At 30.8% G+C, this 18263-nt stretch overlaps 1 protein-coding gene across 6 annotated transcripts; it reads left to right on the top strand.

Annotated features, from left to right (window-relative positions):
- Positions 1–1112: 1112 nt before the first annotated feature.
- LOC132737987 (transgelin-2-like) lies at positions 1113–17613 on the top strand. Of its 6 annotated transcripts, none has more exons than XM_060725393.1 (7): positions 1113–1274; positions 5958–6068; positions 7900–7992; positions 8475–8542; positions 12100–12322; positions 15307–16461; positions 17090–17613. In XM_060725393.1, exons 2-6 carry the CDS (start codon positions 6000–6002, stop codon positions 15370–15372), a joined length of 519 nt encoding a protein of 172 aa, XP_060581376.1. In that variant the 5' UTR covers positions 1113–1274; positions 5958–5999; the 3' UTR covers positions 15373–16461; positions 17090–17613. The 6 variants fall into 6 exon arrangements, with proteins under 6 accessions (XP_060581376.1, XP_060581377.1, XP_060581379.1 ...); XM_060725396.1 differs by lacking the exon at positions 5958–6068 and adding an exon at positions 5304–5494 and having other exon boundaries at positions 1123–1274; XM_060725395.1 differs by lacking the exon at positions 1113–1274 and adding an exon at positions 4443–4597.
- Positions 17614–18263: the final 650 nt, after the last annotated feature.

Raw genomic sequence — 18263 nt, 5'->3', positions numbered from 1 at the left:
TTGATCCTGATCCTGATCTTTTCTTAGTAAACACGCGGCCAAAGGTCGAGAAGTGTCCAGCGTGGGCACAACATTTTATAATAATTATTGTTTGCAACGTTTTATCATTATAAACTGTTTCTTTTTTTTCTTTTTCCTTTTCATTTCAATTAGCCTGTTTGACTCAATGTTTACCCAAAGTAACATTTGTTGCCCAGCTGTTTCCAAGTCGAAGCAATTAAATATGAGTCGCTCTCTATGGTTACTGGTCTTATCAGGTAATTAGATGCCTTAACAAATTATTCAGAAGTCATTATACTTGTCTTCCCACTTACATACTACTAAATATTTTTGTTAAAAATGTTTAATTAGCCATAGATTATATATAGCGTGTGCCTGTTTACAATGCTATATATCAGTTTCTTAGATATTCCCATACAAAAATATTAGTTCTATATTTACATTACATTTTCATTTGTAAGAACATTTATTGTTGACTTATGATAATATATCTTATCTAAGTTCCAGCTGCAAATATTCAGGTGAATAGCCTTAGGACAGTAAGCAGAAAAGCAGAAAATAGTAAATGGATTCCTAAGTAAGCTTAATTTTACAAAAGAAACAACATTTCAGATTATCATTAGACATTTAGTTACAGATTATCATGTTTTCCTGCAAATTCGTTATTAAACACGTTGAACTAAGACAATTTAAAACGAATCCGCTTAAATTGCGAAATTCAATAGAATCCAAAGGTATAAGAAAAGGCAAACTGTTGAAACAACAACCCAATCAATTACAGAATTATTATTTAATACTTAAATGAGAATCATATTAAGAAATAATTAGAATTCAAAGAAGATTTAGAATCAGATATACGAAAAATATACTATTGCTTTTAAGCTGAAACCAACTGGGTCAAAGAAAACCAAACACATTGGAATTTCTTTTTTTTTTCGTCTAGCCTTCCCAGTTCCCCGTAAACTTAGAACATAAAACCACAGCATTTTTCAATCTAGCTATTTTCGAATCTGAAAGTACCTGTATGATAAACGGAACAGGCGCGCGCTTGGCTCGTATTACAGGTGCGTGCGCGTCTGTGCGCGGTTTGTTCCGGCTAGTGGCGGTATCGTAGATGGCACGTGTTGTCTATAAAAGGTAACCACGTCAAATGAATGCTGGAAGTACCTATACATTATATTAGAGTGTATACAGACGGCTGACTTTCTCCGAATAATCAGCGAGGAATAGAGTGCATTCACGGAAACAGGAAGGAAAACAACAACGCTTGATTGGTAAGTGAACATTCTTTACCAATAGTTTTCATCAACGATATTTGCATTTTTAAATCATAATGAAATTGCATTTCTTATAAAACATTTCAATTGCTGATCAAGAAACATTATCAAATAAATATAATCAAAGCTTATAGTAAAGTAGAATGGCTAATAGTTGTACGATAAGAGGTTACCACTGTAACTAGTACGCTGTAAAAAGCTTCCAGCAAAGACTTTGAACACTTTGTTTGGACTCGTTGTATTCTTTAATGGCTGCATTCTGTCATAAAAAGTTAGAAATGCATTATTTTCGATTGATATGTTTGTTTATTTCTTTTATTTTCTCTGTTATAATTTGTCATTTGGTCCTTTTAAATTGAATGTGCTTTCTCTAGTATTCTCTTAAATTTAGTTGTTCGTGAGGCTTCAAACTGTTTTCGATACTTGCAATCTTTTTTATATGTTCAAATCGATACCTTCGTTTCAAGCAATAAATGTTAACATTAATTTGTTATTTTAGTTTTGATTAACCATCTTACATTTGCACTACAAACCTTAGTCTTTTAAAATTTTAAATCAGTAGATTACATAATGTTGAGTAGGTATGTTTATATTTGCTTATTCTGCACATTGCATACCATAAAAATTCTTCCGCTCTGCAGTGATGTTCTGCTGCCAATTTTCCTAGGCGATCCTCCAAATCTACCTGTAACTTTTAGTCTTTTAGTGTTGCATATCTTATAGTAAGACTCATTGAGAATACACGATAGCCTTGTGTGAGTCATTGATCCTCGAACGTTCTACTGATCTAAGATTATAGTTTGACATATATCGTCATAACAATATAACAATAATGTTTATTTGAAATGGGATCAAAGCATTTCTCTGTTTATCGAACTGTCTTTAGTTTTACATCAGTAGACAAAGAAAAATAACATTTGTTGTTGTTTGTTTGTTTGTTTCAGTCATCTAATTAGAGATCTCATTATAATATTGTTTAGTATCAATCAATTGACATACTGAAACCACTTAACAATCCGCTGAATGTTTTATGTTTAACTTAAACTTATAACAGTAATTGTTTTTAATAATAAAAATCATATTTATATATATTATCATGACTGTATTTAGTTTATTCAGTTGTCAAAATTTTTGTATTTTTCATTTAAAGAAAGAACTGACAACAGTTAGTATTTTGTCAAAAATGTTTGTATTTTTGACAACAGTTAGTATCTTAAATTTATTCACTTGTCAAAATTTTTTTTTTCATTTAAAGAAAGAACTGACAACAGTTAGTATCTTAAATTTATTCAAGTTTTGTAGCACCAAGAACTTCTTTCTGTAAAACATTTCAACTTTGTTAAGGTCTTTATATTATGTATCATGTTCTTCCATTACAAGAATAGATAACAGGAACTTAAATTTATTCAAATTTTGTAGCACCAAGAACTTTCTCTGTAAAACATTCAAATTCGTTAAGGTCTTTATATTATATATCATGTTCTTCCATTACATGACTGTTAATTGTATTGGCTATAAATGTGTATTGTCATTTTATGCCAAATAACGAATATGTTATGTTATGTTATGCATTTATCATTCTTATTTCAAATCTACAAATTTTGCATCTATATGATTGAGTGCAATTATCAGTCTTATTTTCTGTCTACAATTTAGGCGGCATCCTTTCAGACATATTTCTTTCAAAATTTCCGACAGGAAAGTATCACTGTACTTAACTATTACACTATTTATACACTTTACCATAGTCCTATTGAAATAAAACTGATATAACGCAGGTTAAATGATCGTTATCAAACACCCACAATTAAACACCACAACGTATCGCACAGTATGTACTTTATTAACATAAGCAAACAAGAGCGCACTTACCTTTATGTTTGCACTGATTCTTTTAACGTTTCCAGTTACATATTGATATAATTATATCTTTTAAACCCAATCAGCCCTGGAACGATAATCTTTTCCGGCAAAACGCAACAACAACAAATATAGATCTTTTTTTTCATATCATTTGCTCTAGAACAGTGAGATTAAAATATTAATGAATTTTCTTATTTTATAATGACTGCGTGGTTTTCATAATGTACAAGCATTAAAACAGAACATGTATAGCAGAAACCAGGACAGTGCACTAAAACTTTTTAACCTGATAACAGATTAACTGATTAACAAATATTTTCTGATTTGTTTCCTTTTACATGAAAGAGTTGAAAGAATTTGTCTAAGCCACCATAGAGCCAGGTCTGCGTGCATATCCGTGCAGTTTGACCAGGTTCTATGGTGTTGATGCCTCAGTTTTGTACATTTAAATATTGAAACAACTTTAATTTTGAACTGACAGATCCCAATTCAAGGCTTTGCAAATCTACTACAGGCAATCAGCAGGGTACAAATTTATAACTGTTATCACTTATGCATCAATTATATATGAAAATTATTATCTCTTTATCTCATCTCATAATCTCATCTTTCATTCTTATCTCAGACAAATCGGCAACTTGTTTACTTATGCTTTTACTTACTTATGTTGCATCTAGTAAACAGTTCTTATATTATACTTACATCACATGCTATGTCTAGCTGGAATATTAGAACAGAACAGGTTTTAATTATTGAATATGACCCGGACTTAATCAAATTGTTTAACAGTTCTAAGAATATTTAGATAGTATTACATAAATGTTAATCCACTCATAATAATCCAATTCCAATATTTGCTATTGTTTGTGTTGTTTTGCTATTCCATAATATATTGTTTTGGTTCCTAAGGTTATTAGACTTGAACGTATATGTAAATACATTAAGTGGGACTCGAGATTCCTTCACTTATAGAAATATAATTTGGAGAGTAAAATCTCAAAATCTCCATGGCAACCACACGCTAGGAATGTGTAGATGCAAATTATATGCATTTATCTATGTTGTTATTTTGTTGTTTGATTATTAAAAAAAAATTGTCGACTGATATCATGTCAATGTGTGACAAAAGGATTTTTTTGTTGTACAGAAAATAGGTAGGAAATTTTATTGGTAGTAATTACAAGACTTTGATTTAACAAGATAATTGATAAGAGCGATACAAATTTTGCCAAGAGGAACTATTTATAGAAGCGGATGTAAATTTCCTTGAGAGTGATTAGCTTTGAAAGAAGTTCGGCTGGTGGTGGATTCCTGGAATTGTTTCTGAGATGTGTCATCACAGAATGGGTTACCTGTTCATGATAAATGGATTAAGTGTAGTTAGCAAAAGTGTGTCCGAACGACGGTCTGATTTGTTTGTGCTTTGAGCTATCTATTTGGAAATAAGCATTAAAAGTGTAAGGAAATGAGTGTTGTGAAATAAATTAACTTGGGATTTTAAGAGGATCTATGAAAATATTTGTTCTTATAAATGTTTATTCATTTCAAACATACTTTTTTTAATTACAATTATTAAATCAACTTGAATCGCTGGCAGATGTTTGAAGTATAAATTGTTATTCATATATATTTACTATGGAAATATTGACAAAGCTCTTAATTACACAATGCAACACTGATATAAAATAAGAAAGAACATAACAAGTACTTTTGAATCTTTCTTTGTGTATGAATTTAGCAAAATTTATCTATTGATACATTTGTGAATGTGCATTATCACTGTTTGTGGATTTATTACGTTTATACATTTAATTATAAATATAGCATTTTCCAATCTTACAATGTACCCTTACACTTTATTATCAATACTTTCTGTTTATATTTCAGATGTTATCTTTAAATCCTTCCAGTACCCCTTATTATTTAGATTGTTTAATTTGTAACGCAAAATTCTATAAAAATCAAGATTACTTGAAGTAATTTGGTATTCTTTTAAGTCTTTCTTCTGTCTTTTTCTCATTTTTGTCCATATCAGTTTTATATAGACCCTCGCCAACCCATCTTTAAATGTTCCCTTTTTATACTGCTATGATTGTTTTTAATTTTTTATCCGTTTTATGAAAAAATGATCTTTTTTGTTAATATATTTTGGATTGTTTGCAGGTGTTTCATTTAAGACGAAATCCACCTTTCTTGGTGGGCTTACTTACTAATATAACACAAGTACAGATAGACGAGTGTGATTTAAACTGGACTGTTTAATTAAAATAAATCCATAAAAAAAGATGCAAGCGGGAACAAATCGGGTACAGAAGGTTGGAATTGCCTACGAAGTAGAGAGGAAACTGGAACAAGTATGGGATTGTTTCTTGTAGATAAAACTGATAATATACAAGTAGTTTGATTGGCTTCAAGTAGGGAAATGGTAATATATGTAAAAGACGCTTATAAGTACCGTTTCTCTAACTTTTAGTGCAGTCAATATGTTGTTGTACTCTCGCTTTCTCATGCAAATAACAAGGTCTCTAATTTTCAGGTAAAACACAAAATATTAGAAAAAAATGGCTGAAAAACTTCGTGCTGGCAAAATTGGAATTGGCTATGAAGTCGAAATTAAGATGGAGCAAGTAATAACGAGTTGCGGTTTTGTTTATAGCAAATGTTGCTTTTTTCATGTCTTGTTGGCTTCGCACAGATGCTGCTACCTAACATGGAAACCTTTTGTATTTGGAGGCTTTTCCCCAAACATTTCAATCCTTTTTTTTCTTTTAAAGAAGCTAACGGTTTTTCATATTTGATATTTGAATGGTTTTCCAGACCCTAAGATTTTTCCGGACCTAACCCAAACTAGATTTAACAATGAGTGGTGAAAAACTGAGAGCCGGTAAGACGGGCATCGGCTATGTTGTCGAGCAAAAAATGGAACAAGTAAGACCTCTGTTCGGGAATGGTGTTTGCAAGCTTATAAGTTTCAATGAACGCATCAAGTTTTCATATGCTCGATCATTAATGCTATGTGTGGAAACCTCTGACACACAAAAGGTCTATAGTGTCTTTATATGAACTAGTTCTTGCGGATCAGATGTTAGCAATCTGGTCTTTGTTCTTTGCGCATTATAATATAGCTTTCAGCTTAGCTGGAGTTTTGTTACAGTGTGGTTTATACTAACTTGAAATAGTTAACATTATTACACTACTACAATAAGCTTTAAGAATGATGAGTGATCTGAAATAAAAATTGACAACTATGAAAAATGATGAATACACAATACTTACATCATGCAAGTATGTACGTTCATTTTATGTTGACCATGAAAAGTTTCGGAAAAAGTTTAAATCTGAAACATGTCTTATTAAGTATGAAGTAGATTTTTTGTTGAATTTGTCTTTCATTACTACAGTTGAGGTAGTTGTATGAAGACAATTACGACAAAGAAAATGATAACAATGAAACTATTCTTAAAGATCGAATACTTGTTATGGATAAAAAACATTTGTTTTGATTTTTTTCCACATCATTAGACACGTACATTTTAGTAAGTCATATACATGTATAAATACATTCGACAGCTTCTTCACTGAACTCGCCTTCTTGTTTATTTTCGTTTAATAAGTAAGAATGCTTGATAAAACGGGTCGCCGATTATCTTTACAAATAGATTTTTTATGTATAATCTGACAGAATGAAATATCAGGTCAACTTCTTTGAATGATCAAAAACTGATAGGAATGATTGTTTGTATCACTATGACTATTGTGATTCGAATAATGAATACTTATATATATTTTTTGAGAGGAGGTTTTCGACTAGTGTGCAATGTTGTTTCGTATCCCCTCCCCTGAGAGACTTTAAAAGTGAAGTTTGGATTGATATTTGAATGAGTTTCAATGTTGTACAAGGCTTGATATCTTGATAATCGTAATTCTACAAATTTAAATTGAAGATGCCAAAGTGTTTCTCTAAGGGTTTTCAGTTTAGTTGTTTTATGGAATGAAAAATATAAGTGTTGCAATTCTCAAACACCTTCAAGCAAATAGATTGAATGTTTCAAATGAACGTGATAGCTAGATATACTAAGAAGAATATTAGTATTCAATTTAACATATTTATGTTTGATTGTGGACAAAGTTATTGTTTGTATTGCAATCATTTTCGAGATTTCACACTAATATCAAACGTCATAACATTGTAAAAATATATTAATTATTAAGTTTCACGCTATATTTTTGCATTTATTTTTAAATGTTAACATATTTATATTTCATTGAGGCAGGTAGTTGCATATGTGATGAACATTATTGAAGTGAAACCAGTTTGAGCCGACCGCTTTTCTATATGAATATTCAATGATTACATCATTGTGAGGTCTGCTCGAACAGATTGTCAGAAATAATATTTTACATGACATCTCTCGATGCCTTTTTAAATCACCTCCATGTCTGGTCAAATTATAAATATTGTATTGAAATAATAATCAAAAATAATGAAAATAACGAAAAGGAATAGTAAAGTACGTAATTTTCAAATGTATTAAATATACAACACTGTCTCAGTCGGATATAAAGATATATTTATTTAATAGATACTGGTGTTAGTGATATTCCAATTTAATTAATATTTTTAACACGTTAAATGAGTCGTTAATGTTCGATTTTCATTTATGAATTATATTTACTTATCTAAACTTCTCTTGAAAATTGAGTTTGTGAATATAATCCTATCAGGAGCAATTGCTTAGACTACCTGGTTTTCTTGTAGAATTATGACCGCGAAGAGGCAGCCGGTACCCCCCAAGCCGTCATTTCCTGGATGAATTCAATTTGCGAAGGGGAGCATGACCCAATTCCAAAAGTACGTATTATTTCGTCTGTAGCACGTTAGAAAATAAAAAGGCTAGATACGGTTTATTTTGTTCGTAAAAATTAAGTGTAGATATCCTTTAACTATTCGCATTTTGTTAAATTGCCGCTGTACTGCCATGGACGATATGTGCAAAATTCGTATTTCTATATGGTGACTTTCCAGCATTACAGGTGAGGGAAGATGTAAGGTGCACATCCGTGCAATGTTTCAGACACGAGCGGGTACTTAAGTAGAACTACTTACATTCATCTAGCTTGATAACTTGCTCACATGAAATAATCCAAAGATATGATATTGCCGGTGCTACGGGGCGGCATGAGAGATAATGCACATTTTTATTAATTGTCATTTGCACACTTAATCAATTTGAGCCGGCAATTGTCAGCTACCATACATTTTTATTCGACTGCTATTCCCCCAATCCTTTTAGCACCTTCAGTGCTTTGATTTTTTTCTTCTTACTTTTTAAGCCTGAAGGATCTGAGCCCGAATGGAAAGTCTTCAATACACACATTAGAGACGGTGTTATGTTGTGCAAGTAAGTACATGTATGACAAAGTGATTTCAGGTTGACAAAGAACAATTAACTACATTAAGTACAGATACATAAACAAAATAGATACAAACACAGTTGAAATTTTTAAAACTATACATACTTATTGGTGTTTTATTTTCATATCATTTAAGTTTTATCATTATATACTTTGCATTTCTACTTTTGATTTGGTTCCGTATGTGTAAAGTCTGTTAAAAGTTGTATTTAACAGTTTTAGCTATGTTTTCGGAATGTTTAACAAACGCTTTCTATGTTTGATACAAACGATAATGAGAGGGTTTTCATTTGTGATTTCTTGAAAAATATACAAAAAAGAAAGGGAAACAAAACATAAAAACAATTGTGGTTCATAGAAATGTTTTTTTCATCTTCTTATATTTCAAATCGTTCGAATGTCACAGCAGACACAGTGTTTCTTTATTATTTTGAAATAGAAACCCTTGCTATTCGTTTAGATACTAGTCTTGTATGCATTTAGCTTCGTTATATCTGTAAAGTTGTGAGCAGATACGTTGCATTATTTATAGAGATATCTTGCTTAATATCATATCAAGAAATGCTCGTGAGAATCTGGCAGAAATAACGCCTTCTTAATAATCATAAAGTCCATAAAAATCTCTTAACTTGAATTCTGAATTTGTAACGAAATGAATGTTTATCTCATTTTGCACTTTGTATTTTCGCTTAACATTCAGCATTTCTGGTAAGGACTTGTCCAGCTTCCAGTTTGTTTGACTGTTCATTAGAAATATTAAGGATAACATGAAGAAAATTGTGTTAATCAGTGATTAGTATAGGGCCTGATCAGACTGCATAGATGTGTTGGCTGGCCTGGTTCTACACGAGTTACACAGGCTAGTCACTTTCGCTCCCAGTCATACATGGTGAATTTATTAACAAAACTGAACCTCTTAAAATCTTTATTCATCAATCGTCAATTAAATAAATGACTTTAACGTCTGTATCCTTTATAACATAAAAAATTATATAAAATCTAGTCATGTCACTGTCTGCTCACAACTTACCCTTGTTCAAGATGCTTTATTTCAGCGTCAATGTCTTTAAAAAGATCTGTATCATCTACCACTACCTCGATAAGATTTTCCATCATATTTAAGGGACTTCACTGAGGGTTTTTTTGACATGACAAGACTGGAAATATTTGTTTTCGAGATGTCGATGTAGAACTAGACCAAAAGCATGTGTCATTGGCCCACTTGTACAATTATCATTGTGTGAAAAAAATAACCCGACATTAAAAAGGTGTGCAATGCTATTCACTCAGATTGAGCTAAGAATAGCATAATAGAACGATTTTCAATTTATTTCTGTGTATATTTCTTAATTATTTGTGCATGGCTCACTTTCTTAAGTGCCCATGCTTATTAACTAAGATACTTAAACATTATGTTTTTAGACTTTTGGACCTCAGTGGAGTTCTTTAAATAAAAAAAGAAGTAACTTTGGAAATAGATCATGTATGATAATCCTAAAAGGGTTCTTATTATCGCTAGACGCAGAGTGCAATTTTGAAAGTTTCACTTTTAAAGTATCAGAAACAATGAATAAAACTTTCCAGAAGACTTAGAATTAAAGCAAGCATTGACTTTAATTTCTTGCCAAGAAGACATAAAATAAAAAAAGGTTTTTAGGGGGGAAAGGTAGATTATACAGATCGAACAAGAAAGAAACTTCCTTTGAAATCAGTTGGTTATTTAGCAAACATGTGCTTTTATTTATTTCATTTCAATTTTAGCATTTTTGTAGAGAGAAAAAAACACATAAATGCTTGGTTCAGGGTTCTTTATTGTTCATTTATCCAAGCTATTTAAACTGTCCTCTTGTCTAGATCACGTGTTTCATATAACTATTTTACATTAAGTTTTTTTTAAAAAAACAAATAACAGAGGACTTACATGATTTTATGCTCTCCAGGTGAACCTGATTCACTGGGGGAAACAGCCGATGGATAGCTATCAAATGTAGGTGGAATTTTAGAACACCCAATATTACTCAAAATTAGAAATGTCTCACCTTAATCGAATATTTCTTTTTCTTTAACACCAGTCTAGATACTTATCTAGTCATCCACTCCTTTAACCCTTAACCTGCTGAATTTCTAAATGTATTTGGCCAGTTTCAAATTAAGAAGCTGTCCATAATCAATTTTTCTTTGAAGTCTAAAGTGACATTATGCCCATACAAATATAAATAGTCAGTTAACAGGTAAAAATTAAAACAGCTTAAGATGTTGCCATAATTGTGTTCATATTCATAATTGACTACGGAAAAATAATAAATAATACATGTTACCAACATAATTTTCTATAAATAGCTTTCATAATGTATCTTTAGCGTTCAATTCTTAAAAATGATTGGGCAGTATTTTTTTCTATATTTAGGTCCTTTTTAATTTTATATTAAAACATTTTTCATTATCAGTTATTGGTGAATCACCAATATAAAAGTCAATTTTTTGAAACTGATATGAATTTAACTCAACCTGACACCAAAAGCAAATGAGCACAATGTCACTTTAAAGAATAAGTCTGCCAACATTGTAGAGCCTTGCCGGACAGCCACGTGTGCCAGCTGACAAGGCTCCTTGTTGACGGCAAAGGTTTAAAACGTTTGGCCAAGCAGGGTAAGGGTTAACTTTTTTATGTTATTTACTAACTTTAAAGCTCATGTGAATTCAGCCAACTACGTCACATTCAGTGGTTTTTTATTGTTTGTTGTTGAATAAAGGGATTAACTTTAATTTTAGTTTGTTATACTTAATAAGATTTATCGATGTGACTTATTACAGAAGACGTTTCTGATCGAACATTCACTTTGTTTGGTCAGAGCATATTAGACACGAAAAGTGAGAAAATAAGCTGAATTTACTTGACTTTATGATAAATGTATTGCCTCGATGTACTCATTCACTCATTTATTCATTTGTATGTTCTCCTTCACTATGGTTTCTGATATGGGGGGTTTATGACAGTTTAGAGGCAATTAACTTTGATGAATAAAATCAAACCGACTATTGTATTTTATTATTCCTTTCCCTTTTTGAAGTAATCCTTTTATCGTTGATATGCTGCCGTATTTATCTCATAATAGAATATCCTTTAACTATAGAACTTTCATAATTATCATCGATAAGGGAATATCTTTGATATTGCTATTTTTGTTTTAATTATATCGTGAATTCATATGTTTGACGAACTGGTAGTAAGTCATTTGCAATACTTTTTGTATTTATTTAACATAGAATGTTAACTCATTTTGTTACGGGTATGGGCGATTTATTGCCATTAATGGTACAAGATATTGGAATGAAAATGACACATGACTTACCTGTGAAAAAAAATGTTGCTGCTGTTTATGTGATGCTTTTTTCGTAAGCATAGATGTTCAAAGTACGTTGTAGAATTAACAAGATATTGTATGTTATACATATTATGAAATAAGAAACTAATCTACTAGCAGCATTGTATCTTTTGTTGATATAATATTGTTTAAATAAAAATGTCACATTTGAATTTTAGATTGATAAACAAGTTGTTGAAGGCTGACGGAAAAAGCCCAATTCAGTTCCAAAAGAAGGTTATGTCCCCATTTGTCGCCATGACAAATATCGAGAACTTTAACAAAGGCTGTATGGATTATGGTATGGCAAAAGAGTTTACTTTCCAATCAGGCGACTTATGGGAACTTAGAAAAGCCGGATTCTTCAATGTTTTGAACTGTCTGCACAGTTTAGGGTTTGTTGTAAGTAAACATCATGTATTGAACGGACGCATTATGATACTTTTTTATAAATTATCGTGATGCACGGATACTTTTTTCCATTCTGTCTTGTTCTCTCTTTTTATTTAAACTTTCTTCTTTTACTTTATTACAATTATCTTAATTTCATCTCATTACTTTATTTATTTCTTTCTTTTTTTATTTTCTGCTTAATATTATTTTACCTACACCTTTTGTCTTTGCTTCATTTATTTTCACAATTCCTGCATGTTTATTATATAATTTTGTGAATGTAAAAGTAGACCTTTATTTCTTTTTATTTCTGCGCATGAAATGTACACATATATCCGATTGTAGTTCTATTATTCGTATAGAATGTTATGTCAGTAGAGGTATATTCGCTAAGTTTTGTTATCAATCCGGTATCCTGTTCAACTGACGCACAGGTGATTACAGAAAACGAGTAGAATCTACCTGAGAAGCTATTCTTTCTCTGTGTTAAAAAGGCATATTTTGTTTGTAATAACCATTGACCAGTTTGCTATTATAAGAGTCCGGTTTTTGTCTTGAAATGTTTGTAACATTGCAAGTTTACCATAAAATACTGGATTTTCTTTAACAAATGTGCTTACAAAATTATCTTAAATCTTACTGACCTCCAGATGGTAAATTGAAAAAAATGAAATAAATGTTCAAGTAAATGGTAAATACTGATCTAGTTAGGTTTATTGTGTAAATCCATCATTACTGACACCTTAATTAAAGAAAGAATGTTGAAAAAAGCGTTAATATATGGGATCGTTTATCATTTTTCGTCATTAAGTAGGCCCCAATCATATTTAAAGCTAAAGGTTAAATCGATTTATTGGTCATCATATATATGGAATAATTAAACAATTATAATTTTTAGTGCGACGAATTACTACAAATATAAAAACAAAAGCAGTTATTCTTATCCCTATATGTTTGATATAATCCAGGATTCCGTGCGTTCCGGAGCACCGGTTGCGATATTGTCATGTACGATCACGTGATACTAGAAAAAAGAAACGATTGAAAGAATACCGTGGTATAATAAAAGAAGGTATTTCCCGTTGGTGGAAAAGCAAACTGTTTGTGTTCAGAGCAACAATGTTAAAATATGAACATTTTGAAGTTGTCATTTCGATTTCTTTAAACTATATAATGTTTTTGAGGGGGGATTTTGAAATATTAGCAGGCCGACAGTTTTCTGCTATCTTCTGGAGGTCAGCTGCTTTAAAGTTAGCAAGTAATGCATTCATATCATTTGATAATTAAAGTTTTCACATTCTAGATTTAAAGAAAAACAGCCATGGAGAGCAATAAAAATAAAAGGAAAAAGTTGAAAATATTTCAAACTCGGCTTTATTGAGTCTTTACTTTTTTTTAGAAAAAAAAATGAACATCACAAAAAGGTTAACTGTATGATATTTCTGTTATCCTCATATTTGCTCGTTTTCTGTGATCCTTACGCTGTCTTTGACACGATATACCAAGAGGTGTCATGACAAATAAAGACTACAATCGAGGTATGGGTCATTTCAAGGTCCACGCAAAGCTTTTCCCCGAATGCACATAACACTATTTTATTTCTATAGGCAAATGAGAAAGGACGTCAGCCACACTATACGGGGGAAATTTCGAAGACTATAGATAGGACTTAAATCAGGTTTCTTATCTTTTTGTTCACATTATGTGATATAAACAAACAAACAATCGAACAAACAAACAAACATATGAATTATCACTCACAAAGCATATCTTGTTAAGAAGTATTAGTAAGGTTTTCCGTTTCAATAGTCAAAAGGAAACAAAATCGTACAAATTATAATAACGTTTATAGTTCCACTCCTTGCACAAACGCTTTGACCATTATTCCTTGTACAAATACAAACACTAATAACTGCAGGTACATACAGTATACTAGTGATTTAACTGGACATATTATATAACATACTTGTATCAAATGTGATACTTATAAATTTAATAAAAGTATGACTGTTAAAATATAAAATTTCATCTACAGTAAAATATGAAATGAAACATCAACGGGGAAGGGCGGAGTAAAGAATGACTTATTCATTATCTTTTATTCTGCTCTTGTCTTTGATTTGATTTTATTGAACTTGATGGCATTGTATGCCTGATGTGTCATAGACGCGTTATATCATTGTTAAGAGCAACTAGGCGTTAAATAAATGAATCATATAAATAATATGTTAATAATATCAGCACTCTTATAAAAGTCCAAATAGTGTTCGCGGAAAAATATTGATCTTTACACTTTGTGTATGATTGTGTCTCCTTTTTAAATAGAATCAAACAAATCTTAGACAATTCAGAACTGAATTTACGGAAATATACGAAATTTTCAGTATAGAGCAAAGGTTGCCACAGGTAAATAATATCAAATATCATTTACAATTTTTATGCAAACATATATACTAATACACAGAATAAATAAAAAAAAAAGGAAGAAACTAATATGTAAGTTGATACTACGGCAAGCATGGCTAACCTAATGTTCACATAAATGGGCATGACTAATATTTTAGACACTGGCAAACATTTCACGGCTGTCGCAGCTTTATCTTTAAATGTCGTGCGCAAAAAGCTTCATATGAAATTTAGTTTTTGGTTTCATGTCCGCTTGTTTTAGTACAATTTAGATACTTGAAAAAAAAAACTAAAAAATACCGTTGTATATACATAAAATACGATTTTATTAGAAATGGAGAATAATTTGTAAATAACTGATTTTTGTTCTAAAACCTAAAAAGGATTGGTTTTTCAGGTGAAGAAAACAATATTGAGTCTAGATATCTCAGTTTAACATAAATATAATGGATATTTCAATAATTATATTACAAAATAGCAAAAATGGTAAAACATGTGTTTATGTTATTGAATTCAAGAGAAGTGCATAAATTGTCGTGCAAACTTTCTTACCATAAACATATTGAGGATAATTTATTGTTCTTCAGGCAAATGGAAAGAATGTTCAACCGGAATACAAAGGGGAACTATCAAAGACTGTTGATAGAGAATAGGCTGAACTGATGTCTTTGTTCAGATCAAATATCATATTCACGTATTGTTCAAACATTTCAGTGCATTCATTCAACTTTGTTACTGGTTCGAAAAATATCGTCGGTTGAATAATTTCGAATAAAAAACTTTCTGTGTTGTAGAAACGGACAAAATAACAACACATTCATTGTGCTTTTAATGGGTATTTCTATTATTCACCTAAATGGTGTACATCTTGTTGCTTTCTGGAGGTTGAACAATAATTAAATCAATTAAATGGCACGTGAACGGCGAACACCGTACACTTTATAATTATAAAAATTGTTCGTATAATATTTAAATATTAATTCATATACTTTGCTTATTTCTTACTTTAGTCAAAAACCTTTTATTCTTTGTTTTGCATAGTCAAAAACGTTGCTTGTAAAATAAAAAAAATAAATCTTGTTCTACACTGTTTATTTTGTTAGAGGTATATGCGTCTTAATGCAAGTCTGACTAGACCACCTTTGAAAATAAGAACTTTGTTATTTATTGGACCATAAGCGCGTTATTTATGCCAGATATTTAAAATATCAAATCAAAATGTCTTTGTCTGTTTGATCATACAGTGCACCGTTTTACTGCCGCCTTGCAGCTCGCGAATTATCATGATTTTTCTTTTGCATGCTGAGGGTTAAATCTTTTTTTATGCTAATAAAATACAAATTCATAATGCATAACATATTCAAGAAAATAAAAAGGCACAAAAACATATTGTCTTTGTTAGGCGAATGTTTTTCTATGTTTTAATTTTTTGCCAAATGTTAATTTACTTGATGACTTCTGCACTTTATAAAGTTTGTTTGCAAATGAGAAAGTAATAGCTCAGATTAAGATTATCAAATCCATACTTAAAAGCGAAGTCAAATATTGAAATAAAAAAAAGAACAAAAAAAAACAAAAAAAAACTGCGTGTTCACTCTCTCACAATCCTAAGCGTTTTCATAATCATATATTGTTTATGTTGGAAATATAAGAACAACGACTTTATTGTGTGTGCTAATCGTTTTGATCGTGTGTCCATATGTAGCCGACGGGTAATTCAAAGAAGGCATAGAGACAGGAAGGTAAATGGTCTTAATTGATAACGACCTTATATACCTTTATAGTCTAATGAATAAAGTATATTGTGTCATAGATATTGCCCTGTTTTGTCATATCTTCTTATTTTCTATTTTGTTCTATAGGGTGTGAAAAAACAAAACAATATAGATTTCTTCATAGTAGCATGTTCTATAAATTCTTTCGAACTTGTCTCTCTTCTTACCACGGTATTCAATAGCATTTTGAATATCTATTTTTATCTTTCTTCTTTAATTAATCCTGCGATTGCCATATATTGATGCTTGTTTACCTTTAGTCAAATATTCGGAGTAATTGTTCATATTTCAAGTTTGAAAATTGAAAATTATTAAGTAATTGGAATTAGAAAACAAATGTGTGCTTTAACATGGAGCCGGTCAGGAATAACAAATGTGTGTTTTAAACAGCAATTGTGGTAACTTTTCGCTTTATCTTTGCTGTTGCTAAAAGCTTATTATCACTTTATCTAGATCAATAATTTCATTTTGTATACATCTTACATAAACAGACATATAACTGATAATGTAGCTCTTTATCGATCAAACAGTTTATATATTAAATATACATTCTTGAAGAGGGAATATCATTATGATGAATTTTATTTTTTTACAGGCAAACTCAAAAAGTTACATGCCAGCATATACAGGGGAAATATCCAAAAGCATTGACAGGGAGTGAGTCACGTGCCTTTAAATGATCATGTGGTCTTCATTCATCGAGTGACATAATCATTTTGTTAATTTTATTGTATTGCGCAATGAACGTTTAAATTGTTGTAATAATTTAAGAGGAAAATAGATTCGTAAGCAGTACTCAAAGAAGAACATTTGAAATTCATACAGATTTTTAATAAAAAGGACGAAAGAAAAATCACGTTTGCAGGTCAATTTCACTTTTATCACCATTTTTAACTGTGTACCTAATATCGAATTATGAAATAAATTTTTCGCAGTTTCTTAGACTGCTTTGTCATGTGCGTCATGCGCCACAGTTCTATTTTAAAACTACTTACTTGACTTGTTTTCCTTTAACATGCAGTTATTGCTCCTGTAATTGCTTTATCTATTTTGGTCAACCGATCTTTTTCTGTCATGTAATTTAAAAATGCTTGTAAATTAAATAATGTCATTACGTTAGTTAGTTTATGTTATACTTTTTTGTTTTTGTTTTTGTTTGATTACAAAATTGAGGTTATATGCTGCCGAAACAGGAAAGGTGTGGCAATACTTGGGGTCAGAACAACCTCACCTGGCTAGAGCTAAGAGATGCATATACTCCAGTTATTCGTACCCATTTAGTCGCATCTATTCAAGAAGGGATAAAGTCTGATGCCTCAACTATTAAAGGCAACCCTCACCACAAGGGTCAGTTATATTGGTCCACAGTAGTCAGCATGTTTCTTATACAGATGTTGTGATGCAGCATTTCTTCTACATCTAAATTATATGAACAGTAGGTTTGGCGAGTTCATTAGGAACATACATTACAAAGAAACGTCATTAAGGGGAGCAAAACGACATGGGGCAGGAATAACAAATCAGTTATCACCATTTTCAACTTTGTACCTAATGACTAGATATGAAGCCAACAACATGATATATTCCTCATCCCTATTAGTGAAAACAATAGATATTAGACTAGCACAATAAGACTTTTTGCTCAATTTTAAAACTAGCACTTTTATTTTTTTTATTCTATATTTTTGAATACTTTTGAAGTATAAGATGTTTAAATAATTAAAAGATATAGCCATCTGTGTAGGTAGCTGGCCGACTGTAACTGATCT

This window comes from Ruditapes philippinarum, unplaced genomic scaffold (genome assembly GCF_026571515.1).
Source record: "Ruditapes philippinarum isolate M1 unplaced genomic scaffold, ASM2657151v2 ctg276_1_1_1_1, whole genome shotgun sequence".
Classification (NCBI taxonomy): Eukaryota; Metazoa; Mollusca; class Bivalvia; order Venerida; family Veneridae; genus Ruditapes; species Ruditapes philippinarum.
The sequence above is the reverse complement of the archived record's forward strand: the minus strand, read 5'-3'. Positions and strand labels throughout refer to the sequence as shown.

Excerpts from the sequence above, each read along its gene's own strand:
- LOC132737987 (XM_060725394.1), top strand. The coding sequence starts at position 6,000 with ATGAGTGGTGAAAAACTGAGAGCCGGTAAGACGGGCATCGGCTATGTT. Across the intron at positions 6,069-7,899 it reads TCGAGCAAAAAATGGAACAA|AATTATGACCGCGAAGAGGC; the intron begins GTAAGACCTCTG and ends GTTTTCTTGTAG. Across the intron at positions 7,993-8,474 it reads AGCATGACCCAATTCCAAAA|CCTGAAGGATCTGAGCCCGA; the intron begins GTACGTATTATT and ends TTACTTTTTAAG.